Source organism: Stenella coeruleoalba (genome assembly GCF_951394435.1).
Source record: "Stenella coeruleoalba genome assembly, chromosome: 1".
Lineage (NCBI taxonomy): Eukaryota > Metazoa > Chordata > Mammalia > Artiodactyla > Delphinidae > Stenella > Stenella coeruleoalba.
This window is the reverse complement of record NC_137169.1, coordinates 7,413,345-7,425,531: the sequence shown is the minus strand read 5'-3', so window position 1 is coordinate 7,425,531 and position 12,187 is coordinate 7,413,345. Positions and strand designations below refer to the sequence as shown.

Here is a 12,187-nt window from a genome sequence, read left to right as displayed (position 1 = left end):
GAAGAGCATATTCCATCGCAGACTGCTTTGAAACTCCCTCCAAGGTCACATCACACCTCTGTTCACTGCTGTCCAAGGTCTTCCTGTGGCCTGTAGGATTAGGTCCAAATCCCTCATCCTGACATTTAAGGCACCTCACAATGGCTTCGATCTACCTTTCTGGGCTCTTCACCCACTACTCTCCTAAATAAGTCCTCTGCTCTCCACAAACTGAGTGACTCATTCTCCTCCCAGCCTCCCAGGCTGCCCGCCCACCCTCCCTCACCCCATCCCAAGCTGGTCTCGACAAAGCGTCTCCACAAAGCCCACCAGCCGGTTAGACCCTCTCAGCAAACAGGGCCAAGCGCAATCACTGTGCGGTGAATCACCTTTGATAGCTCTTCCAGCAGAGTCTTGAATAATTAACATTTTATCGTTTAACCTTTGCTGTGGGTGTCTCCTTAATGCCAGCCCTGTCCTTGAGGGCTGATCTTTTTACAGTATTTGTTTCAACTAGGGAAGTCATTTCGCCTGAGTTTCCTTCTCTGCAAAATGAAGCCAATAAAGTCGGCTCATAGGGCACAGTGCCTGGCACTCAGGAGACCATCCATGACTGTCCTGGTCCTTTCCTCTAGTGTGAGGCGCCCCCAGGGGTCGGGGGGAGGTAGGGACCCCAGGACAGGAAGAAAAGAGGAGGACCCAAGAGCCCTGAAGGGACCCTTCTTCATCCATTTGGATTTCTGCATTTCTAAGGGACCGTTAGCATCACACTAAGATCTAGAAAGGGTCACCTGCACAACCCGCCTTTAAAAAGCCACAGACGGATTTCTTCAGCAAATGGAGGAATCCTGAGTTACAAATTCAGGACGGACTTGGAACAAGCAAGCTCCCTCCCAGCGCTGGAACCGCTGCAGCACGTGCTGCGCAGCCCTTGATTGTTTACAAAGCGCGTTTCGCTGACCTCGTCTCCTTGAATACCTTTCACGACCCCGCAAGCTCCCTCTCATCACCGCCACTTGGCAGAAGAGGGCACCGACGTTCTGGGAGGCGACGTGACTTGCTCCAAGTGGCGCAGGGTGTTGGCGCTCAGCGGCCCTGGGCTGCACCCTCCAGCGGGGTCCGCACTCCTTGGGGTGGGGTTGGGAAGGGGAGAAAGGGGAGGCACGGGCCCCAGGGTAGCTCTCGCTCGGCTCCGGGGCCTGTGAGCGCGCGTGGGGATGAGGAGTTGATGGCCTCGGCTGCGGCAGCTGACAGGGGGGTGCAGCCCCCGGATCCTCTCCCAGCCTCTCTCTCGGGCCCAAATCCCCGGCGCGGCCCCGCGGGCGCGCGCTCCAGGACCCGCCGGCGGGTTCGTAGGCCCGCGCGCCCCGCCCCCACCCCACGCCCCGCGCGCTCCCCGGGGCGCCGCGCGCGCGCCTCGCCGTCGCTCCCCTCCCCACCCCGCCGTCGCTCCCCTCCCCGCCCCTCCCGCCGCCACCCCGCCCCCGGCCGGGTACCCTCGCCGGACCCGAGGGAGAGCGCCGCCGCCATCTTAGTTGCTGCCTCTGCCTCCAGCGAAGCGCTGCCTGCGCCGAGGGGAGGGCGCCCGCGGCCCGAGCGCGCGGCCCAGCGTCACGGCGGCGGCGCCTCCTCGGACCCCGGTGCTCGCCGCAGCGCCAAGCAGCCGGCCTCGGGCCACGAGAGCCCCGCTCGGCGCCCCGCGCGCGTCCCTGCCGCTCCCGCCTCGGGCGGGCCGCGGCGCCGGGAGCCGGAGCGATGCTGCGCCGCCCTGCTCCCGCGCTGGCCCCGGCCGCCTGGCTGCTGCTGGCCGGGCTGCTGTGCGGCGGCGGGGTCTGGGCCGCGCGAGGTAAGCGTCGGGGCCGGGTAGGGACGCGGGGGCTGAGCGCCGGGAGCCGGGTCGGGACGCGGGGTTCGGGGCCCGGCGCGCGGCTCTGGGTCGCGGTGCAAGAGGCTGTGGACGCGCGCTGCAGGCGCCGGGGGGAAGCTGGCCGCCCCCATCGCACCCGCGCCGGGTTGGTGGCTGCGCGGATCTGGGGGGACGTGCAGAAGGGCCGAAGTGTCGGTCAGTCTTCCTCGGCAGCGCCCGCAGGCTGGGGAGGCATCCCTGGGGTGAGATACTGGGTACGTGTGTTGTGTGCCGAGATGTGCATCAGGCCGGGTTTGCACGCACAATTTTTGGTGTGTGCTTACATAAGAGCCCACTTCTCCGCATCCTTTCCCCAGATCCCGATTATCTGCTGCTGCTCTACCGCGGACGCGGCGTCTGCGCCCTTTTCCGCCTCCTTCCAGGGTCTTTTAAACGTGTTTTCGAACGAGCCGAGGCTGAAACTTCTGGCTCCCCTCCCACCTTTTCACCCAAAGGTGAAATTGTGATGAGGTTTACGACCGTTGTCTCACCCGGTGTCAGAAATCTTCCTCTCCTCCACCCCCGACGCCTTGGTGCAGTTTTTCTGACAGTAATTTAGGTCGTGCAAAAACGAGAAACCGCTCTTTGATTCCTTAGGGCCGAAATTATTTTATGGTTACTTGGCCAAAACATATTACTTAGTGAATCGATTGTTTTGTTGTTGTTTTAACCTTCAACCGCTTAATCTTTTCAGCGTTACACGCTCTCTGATATTGACTGATCTTGCCAACGAAAAGCTTACGCATTGCAGATATATGCTTCCGAGTGGATCTTGGAATCATAAACATTTTCCTCGGCCTCGGAGCAAAGTAATCTAGGTGTAGTCTATAGAGTGCTTGGATCTATCCTTCTGATTTTTTAAATCAGAAATTTTGAGAGAGGGAGGGTTGATGGAAGGCCGAATGAAATGGTCATATTTCAATTTAGCAAAGCTTTTAAAATAATTATCATTTTCTCTTTCTGGGCATGACATATCAAGAGAGTATGGTGTTCCCAAATTAAAGGGCAGGAGAGGCAAGTGCATGTTTTGTTGTATGTTCCTTTCTTCACATCCAGGATGATAAACTTTGAATACTTCTTTCATTTATTTCATTTCTAACATTCTTTTGACTCTGTCAAATTCAGGTCTCAGTCACTAAGTAGCTAATTGTTCTCAGTTTGATTTTACATCAAGGTAAGTTTGAAATGTTCTTTCCAGATGTGGGATGGAGGTCTCTAAGTCTAATAGATCCAAGAAAAAATGTCAAAGTTTGCTTCTCTTGGGGAAAACCCACACAGCTTAAAAATATGTGCTTGGATTGGGTATTTTGGGAACAGTTCAAGTATATTTAGTTTAGTCAGTGATAATATTTCTTGTTAAAATCCACATTTTCTTAAGTTTGTCCATTCACCTGCATTTGGTGTTCATTATTGAATTAGCAAATGGGCTAATTAATTAGTCCATTAGCATTAATGAAGATTTCAGCTATCAAATGTCTTCATTATGGCGGACTAACAGAAATCTTATGTGAAAGACGTGTTGAGGGCTTGAGTCCTTTGTAATTTGCTAACTTTCTCTAAGCTTTTCTTGGTGCATTTATAATGCTTAAGAATCTTAGTCTTCCAAATAAAAACACATTTTAAACATCAGTTATTCTATTGCATTTGTTGTTTTTTTTCCAGCTTGCAGGTTAGAAAAACGTCTCATGAATGTTCCATGAAATGCTAATAAAACGATTTCATTTTGAGATGTTACAAATAAATTTTGTATTTAAATAGGCAGTTTGTGGGGACACTTTCTGTGGGCTAATTGTAAAAGATGATCATTTCAACTAATACCTGAATTTTTAATCCTGCAAAACAGTGTGACATTAGTAACTGCTGTTCATTCATACTGTAGCTACCTCTAAAAATAATGGGGGAAAGATAACGTATAAACAAGGAGAGAATGTGAGGTTTTGTAATATAAATTCCATTGTGACTATTAATTCGTTGTTTTATGGAGAACCCTAAATTTCACTTTAATTGTAGCTGTAGTTCTCAAAAAAACTCAAGTAAACCAAAACATTAGGAGAAATTTCCTTGGCATGCCCTATACTGCCTTCCTTCTCTCCAGTCCATCAGTGATCGGGAAATAGAAAACTGAAATAGAGAAAATAGAAAGCTTATATGAATATTAAATAAAAATAAATGCAATCTTGTAATGCGTTTCAAAACCAATAGATAACATTCACTGTTACTTTTCTGTTTGCGCACAAACTTCTCAGTGGAGCCTCTCCTCACCATCCTGGTTGAAATTTCATCTCTTGGAACCCCTGAGTCCTCCCTCCCCTGCTTCACTTTTTCTTTTCTCCATAGCACTTACCCCATTCTAACACGCTCTGTTATTTACTTATTCTGTTTATTGCCTGTCTCCCCTCACTGGAACATATGCCCCAAAGTGGAAGGGTATTTTGGTCTGTGTTGTTCACATATGTATCCGCACACAGTAGGCACTCAGTGTTTTGTGAATGAATGTATAACTCTGTTCCAGTTTAGGCAGCGTAGTGTCTTTACATCCTAATTTTTACCTGACAGATAAGTGTTACGTACTGAGAAAAGCATTACAGACAGAGTATAAAGGAACTTGAATTCTACAACACGGATATAAGACTTCATTAGTAGGTAATTTTTCAAGGATTCATTATGTTGATTGCAGCATTGGAGTATTAGATCATAAAAGTCTGTATCAGCCTTTGACGGCTATAGCTCTGTGGCTACCACTTCGAGTTCATTTTTCAAAAAAACTGTAATTCTCAGCTTTTTGGGAAAGCTTAATTTTTTACCTTGTTTTTCACAAGCAACTTTGAGGAAAAATAATTTTATTATAGACCTAAATATTACACTTAATTTAACATTTTTATTGCTGAAAGTAAATTTATTTCACGAGACCTATAACGAAAGAAATAATAAAATGTTAATAATAAAATGTTAATAATCCTGAATGTATTCCGATTTAAGAGCCGTGACTCGATTAACTGGAACCCTCAGTTAACTGGAGTCCAGCTTTTGGCTGCATCCTACTCTCAGGGAAAAAACCATAAAACCAAACAGTTTCCTAGAAATTCTTTTTAAAAAGGAAGTTTTAGGCATTCATATCATACATTATCTGGGTCAGTACTATTTGATTTTTGAGCCAAAAAAAGCAGTTAATTAAGTTTTAGGTATGAGGAATATGACCAATAAATGAATTTTTAATGAAATGTGATAACATTTTTTTATTGGAATTAGAAAATGCTATAATTCCATGATACTAGTTTTAGGACTTGGTTAAGCTTACTCAGCCAATTCTTAACATTTAAGATGAGGAACCTGAGGGATATTAAATATTTAAGACATGAAAGAAAAGGATTGAATTTTTTTCGTTACTGCTTTCTAAGATAGGAAAATGTAATTTTTTGGATAGAGTTTTCGCTTATAAGAGTTGAAACAAAATGGGAGATTTGGTTATTCTGAAAATCATTGAGTCTTATTTCTCACCCCTTCTGATTAATTGAGGTTTTAGATCATTACGTTCTTAAAAATATACTTTGGTCATGATTTGGTAAGAGCAGAGGTACTTAAGAAATTTATCTTTTATAATTGAAATTTAAGGTATTGATTTGTGATATTAGATTTTTAGTAGAGCTGTTCTATCTCCAGAATGTAGATTCAAAGTTGGTGGAAATGATTTATGCAGTGTCATGTTCTTGCACTGTTTAAAAAACCCCAAACCCTCACAAGTGACATTTTGACACCAGTAGAGGCTATGCAAAGGCCAGAGTTAGGAACCTTCAGACTATGACAGTCCTGCCCTGCCCGCATGTCAGCCTGATGCAAGGTGCCCGTTTTTCCATAGAGTCACCACCACCTAGGAGTTGGGGCACAGCATCCAGTTGTCCCCTATTTGATAGATCCTTTCTTCCCTATGTTTTAGAGAGATTTTTCTTCATTTTCTCATTCAGCTGTAGGATGATATTAGATTAAAAACTTCCACAAGATATGTTGCTAAGGCTTTTTTATTTTTAAAGTTCTAGGCAAAGATTCAATTACTTCAAAGTCATGGAATTTAGAACTTCTTAAAAACCAATAAGATACATCTGAAAGTTAACTTCCTTCTATTCCAGAACCCCATTGAGAAGTATGCAGTGGCATGGTAGAAGAAGAACCGTGTGTTTCTTTTTTACCTTTGGTCGGGCATGAATTTTTTTTTCCTGGAATTTTTCTTTGCAGCAGTTATGTCTGAATTTTATTTTATTTTTTATTATTTTGGCTGCGTTGGGTCTTCATTGCTGTGCGCGGGCTTTCTCTAGTTGCGGGGGGGGGGCCACTCTTCGTTGTGGTGCGCGGGCTTCTCATTGTGGTGGCTTCTCTTGTTGCAGAGCACGGGCTCTAGGCACGCGGGCTTCAGTAGTTGTGGCTCGCGAGCTCTAGAGCGCAGGCTTAGTAGTTGTGGTGCACAGGCTTGGTTGCTCTGCAGCATGTGGGATCTTCCCGGACCAGGGTTCGAACCTGTGTCCCCTGCATTGGCAGGTGGTTTCTTAATCACTGTGCCACCAGGGAAGCCCATGAATATGTTTTGAACCAGTCTCATTCTCTCGTGACAAGAACTGTTCTATCAAGTCTGCTACTCTTCAAGTCTACCTTGATCTGTACTTTCTGGAACTTATTGTTTTAGGGCAAAAGAAGACTTTCCTGCATCCAGTCTTTTTTAATTTGAAAAACAGGTTTATTGAAATATAATTCACATACCATAAAATTCACCCTTTTAAAGTATGCAGTTCGGTGATTTTAGTATATTCACAGTTGTGCACCCATCACCAATGTCTAACTGCAGCACATTTTCATCACCCCCAAAAGAAACCCCGTATCCCTTAGCAATCACTCCAAATTCCCCTTCTTCCCATTCCCCCCTGGCAACCATTAATCTACTTTCTGTCTCTATGGATTTGCCTGTTTTGGACATTTCATATCAGTGGAATCATTATAATATGTGGCCTTTGTGACTAGCTGCTTTCAATTAGCATGGTGTTTTCAGGATTTATCCATGTTGTAGTGGGTATCAGTGCCTCATTCCGTCTTATAGCTGAATAATATTTGCTATAGACTGAATGTTTGTGTCCCTCCAGAATTCATATGTTGAAACCTAATCCCCAATGTGATGGTATTTTGAGGTGGGGGCTTTGGGGAGGTGATTAGGTCATGAGGGTGGAGCCCTCACGAATGGGATCAGTGCCCCTGTGCAAGAGACCCCAGAGAGCTCCCTTGCCTCTTCTGCCACCGGCGGATACAATGGGAAGATGGCTATGAACCAGGAAAAGGGCACTCACCAGACACTGCATCTGCTGGCACCTTGATCTTGGGTTTCCCAGCCTCCAGGACTGTGAGAAATACATTTCTGTTGTTTATAAGCCACCCAGTCTATGGTATTTTGTTATAGAGCCCAGAGAGACTAAGACAATATTCCATACTATGTGGATAGACCACGTTTTATATATCCATGCATCAGTTGATGGACATTTGGGTTGTTTTCCACTTCGTGGCTACTATGAATAATGCTGCTGTGAACATGCATGTTCAGTTCTCTTGGACATATATTTGTGTGGACATACATTTTCAGTTCTCTTGGGTGTATAACTGGAGTGGAATTGCTGAGTCTTATAACTGTATGTTTAACATTTTGAGGAGGTACCAAACTGTTTTCCAGAGTAGCTGCACCATTCTACATTCACTCTTGACCTCCATAATCACTCCCAGGAGCATCTTTTTAATTAGATACATATATCACAGTTGTCTAAGTGTTTTCTTATGACATTTCTAAGCTGCTGATTTTTTTTCCTGCTCTCGGGATAAATTGGCATTTCATCCAACCAACTCCTTCCTTCACCCCTATCTCCCATATCATTTCTACCCAGGACATTAGACTTTGAGTTGAAAGGAGCTTTGAAAGGTCTGTCCTCTGCACTAAAGTAGCCTTCCCTGTAAAAGAGACGTTTCTTCACACGTCCCTGACAATTGATCATTCAGCCTGGGCACTTGCTAGCTCACAAAGAAACCGTTTTCTTCCAAACATTGTTTGGGACTTCAGTCAGCTTTCCTTAGGACTAAATCTTATCAATCCCTCAAACCTTTGCAGGCACCCAGCCATGCAGCTCTTTGTTTTTGTCACCTCTCACTTGAAGAAAGGCTGAGAGCATCTGTGGCCAAGCGTCCATCCCCCAGGCCCTGATTTCTGCCTGTGGTCTGAGGGATGAGCTAGTACAATGCTGCAGACCCAGTGATTGGGGGACACCCTAGTCACAGCAGAGTAAATATCTAGGGCTTAACTGTATGAAAGGAATTGTAAGAAACACTAGAATTCTTAAACTATGACTAGTTTAGAAAATGACATTTCTTCATTCATTACAGTTTTGTTAATACTAATTGGCTAAAAAGTACTTTGTTAAAGTAAATTGGTTTGTCTGGTCCTTTGATTTATTCTTTAATTAAACCATTTGTTATTTACCCAATCTTCAATTCATAGTATAAAACACTTAGAAATGTCTTTAGATTGAAAGTGAATTTTAAAACAGTAAAAATGAATGTCATCTTTAATACCTGCTTAAAGTATAGTGAAGACATATTTATTCTGAGCGCTTCCTAAATCTTAAAAGTATTAATACAGTACTTCCATTTTAAGGACCACCAAGAAAAAAAAAATTGAAGGTCATAAACTCAAATTGTAGATAGTGTAAAACTTGAGTGATTTGTATGAGGTTGTCTAATAAGTGACTTTTAAGGAGCAAAATTTATTCCATCTGAAATGCAGAATCCAGTCACATTTCATTTTGTGTATCTCAGACGTAGTTAATGATGAATATTGATAGGACCAGCTGCGTAGTCAAAGTGTGGGGCTCCTTTGTTCAAAAATTATTAGGAATTTCAAGATGGCAGCAGAGCATTAAACCAGGCATGGGGCCCGGCACACCCAGGAAACTGGTCCTGAGTCTTGATAGACTTAATGTGGCCAGAGTATTAATAGAATGTGGGCCTGACTCTGAGATTTTAGCCAGAGCCCTGGGTCCTCTGGGCACCTCTCAGATGAAGCAGCTGAGGCCCAGCCCTCCTCAGGGGCACCTCCCCACTGATGCACCCCCCTCCCGCCACTGCAAGACTTATTCACTGGTGGCCTCGGGGTGGAGACTGCACACTCTGCTCTGTCCCCCAGCACCTGGCGAAGGACAGAGCATACTCAGTTCACAATAGACAATGCGAGCACATGGGAGGTAGAGGCTAACTGAGGAACAGGGTAGCTTTTGACTTGGGGGATTAAAGCCTTTCCGTCAAGCAGATTATATTTACCTTTAAAGAGCCTTGACTAATTCATGCCAGTTTCCTATTACTCGTGGAATTAGTAACAAGGATAACAGAAATAATTAAAATTCTTGGGTAATCCCTAATCTTTCTTTTTGCCATGCGTTTCACGTGTTTATCAGAGTAGCTAGTAAGTAGCAAAATGCACTGGCCTGAATTTAATTTTCTCCCCAGGCCGCTCTCACTTTGGGCCACAGTCATGGAGAAAGGTGGGAGGACGGTAAGGTAGGCAGCAGCCGTTCTCAGCCTTTGAGCGCCTCATCTGCTAGTGCTGTGTTAATGGTTGGGTCCCTTGATAATCCCTCAGCCTGAATTATAAAGCCCCAAGTTGGCAACGTTTCTGATCTTGCTTCTGAGTTGTTTGTAAATATCCATAATATCTGCACATGATTCCTGAATACAGCACTTTCATTTGGCAGGGGTTTTAAAAAGTCCATGCCCGGGCTTCCCTGGTGGCAAAGTGGTTGAGAGTCCGCCTGCAGGGGACGCGGGTTCGTGCCCCGGTCCGGGAAGATCCCACATGCCGCAAAGCGGCTGGGCCCGTGAGCCATGGCCGCTGAGCCTGCGCGTCCGGAGCCTGTGCTCCGCAACAGGAGAGGCCACAACAGTGAGAGGCCCGCGTACTGCAAAAAAACAAACAAACAAAAAGTCCATGCCCAAGTGTACGAAGCCTTCTCTTGCTTAATTAAGGGAAGCCATTTGTATCTTAGAAACATTCAAAGCCTAGAATGGAATATGAATTAAATGCTTTTTTATATGAAATCTGACATTTTAAAACCTTTTCTAATCGGAGGAAGATGTAGCAGTGGGATAATTTAGTAACATAGCCTCTCCCCCAATTGTGACTTCAATTAATAATAACTGCAACATTAATACTTGTTTGATGAAGTGTTTAGAAAGGTCATAAGTGCCAGTAATTAATATATTTGCTTATTCAGTTAATAAAGTTTGCTGACCCTATTTTTTTCTAGAATTAGTCCTTTCTGAGTATTGAAAGGTTTGATATATTTATCACTACTTTTAAAAAGTAATGCATAAGGCAAGTATGTCTTCACTGCACTTTTTTCTTTTCTATGAAAATGGTGTATGCTTATGTGGTTTTCAGTACTGATGGACAGAGTGAACCAGGGGCAATGAGAAAGCAAACATGGGCCACTCAGGCCAGGCTTCGGTTGTTTAAGCCTGAAGGGAGAAGGCTAAAAGGGTTTCCTGAAGTTTCTGTTTTATCTAGAAACTCAGGGGTATAGGAGAGCCGGTGGGGATTTGGAGCAGAAGCTTTGCCTTGGAATAGAGCAGTCCTGACTGTACCTGCTTATCTTTTGGAAAACCCAAGTACAGACAGGTAAACTGAGGCAGGCTGGTGCAGTGGGCGGTGGTGGAACCCTGGCGCCTGAGGAAACCCCCAGTGGTGGCTAACAAAAGTCAGTCCGTGTCTAGTTCTGGTCAGATTGAAATCTTGTCTCCTGAAATGCTCAGGCACATTTTATTTCTCTGAGCTCAGGTTGCCTGGGTCAGGGGAACTCAGCCCAGGTGAGACTACCCCAGCTCTGTGCTGTCTTCAGCTGCCGTAACCTGGCTTTGTCTTGATGTATTGTTTCCTGGGACCCATTTCTGATTCCCAGATGACCTGAAAAGGCAATTCATATCACTCTATTAGGAATTCAGATTGGAACTCAAGTTATGTTTTCCCCTGGAAACATTGTTACAAACTGCTTAAAGCTCCAAAAGTGATGGTCAGAAACCAGTTTACCCATTACGAGTTGAAAATCAGGCAAATACGCAGTAAAACACAGCCCACACACAGCATTATAATATTAATCATTATATAAACCAACGAAAGGCTGGTTCCCATTTTGTGGTAAGTAGGTCTTGGAGTAGTAGAGCAGCTTCAAAGAACGTGTGAGGCATGCTGGCTTAGGCGTGGAATGAAGACGAGCCTCCAGGAAGAGAAAGGTCGAGGGACTACGAGCCCGATGACCTGAGTGACCCAGCCTGTGCGAGGAAACCGAGGGAGTGAGGCCTGTTCATGGCGACCCCAAAAACGAAAGAGAGGCAGCGGAAGAGAGGAGACCCGGGCCAGCAAGCCCCCTGGCACCCAGGTGGCAGCACTGCCTGGGGTGGCCGGGGTGGAGGAGAGGCAGGGGTGTAGGAGGCCCTCAGCAGGCAGAGTGTCAGCCACGCCAGGAACTGCCTGTATGTGCAGGTGGCCCCTTCAAGAGAATACTCACTGATGTGCATCGTTTAAACGAATGACTTACGGTCCGATGTACTGAATGTTTTTCATCAAAGAAAATTTTACTTAAGAATTGCTATTTAAAACCTTTCCGGGGCTTCCCTGGTGGCGCAGTGGTTAAGAATCCGCCTGCCAATGCAGGGGACACGGGTTCGAGCCCCGGTCCGGGAAGATCCCACATGCTGCGGAGCAACTAAGCCCCTGCGCCACAACTACTGAGCCTGCGCTGTAGAGCCTGCAAGCCACAACTGCTGAGCCCGCCTGCTACAACTACTGAAGCCCGCATGCCTAGAGCCTGTGCTCTGCAACAAGAGAAGCCACTGCAGTGAGCAGCTAGTGCACTGCAACAAAGAGTAGCCCCTGCTCGTCGCAACTAGAGAAAGCTTGCACGCAGCAGTGAAGACCCAGTGCAGCCATAAATGAATGAATGAATGAATGGAATTGTAATGGTAGGGTTCGTTTGAAAAAATAAAACCTTTCCTTGGGGGACTTCCCTGGTGGTCCAGTGGTTAAGACTCCACACTCCCAGTGCAGGGGGCTCATAGTTCGATCCCTGGTCAGGGAACTAGATCCCACATGCATGCTGCAGCTAAGACCCGCTGCAGCCAAATACATAAGTATTTTTAAAAAGTAAATAAAACCTTTCCTTGGGACTTTCCTGGCAGTCCAGTGGTTAGGACCCCGTGCTTCCACTGCAGGGGGTGCAGGTTCAATCCCTG

At 45.8% G+C, this 12,187-nt stretch overlaps 1 protein-coding gene across 3 annotated transcripts in view; it reads left to right on the top strand.

Annotated features, from left to right (window-relative positions):
- Positions 1-1,493: 1,493 nt before the first annotated feature.
- The window catches only part of CLSTN1 (calsyntenin 1), a 76,879-nt gene continuing 66,185 nt past the window's right edge, over positions 1,494-12,187 (top strand). For 2 of the 3 annotated variants that reach the window (XM_079916742.1, XM_079916743.1), the window contains exon 1: positions 1,494-1,825. In XM_079916742.1, the coding sequence (XP_079772868.1) occupies positions 1,735-1,825 (91 nt within the window). In that variant the 5' untranslated portion in view covers positions 1,494-1,734. The remainder of the gene's footprint in view (positions 1,826-12,187) is intronic. The other variant, XM_079916744.1, reaches the window with a different exon arrangement.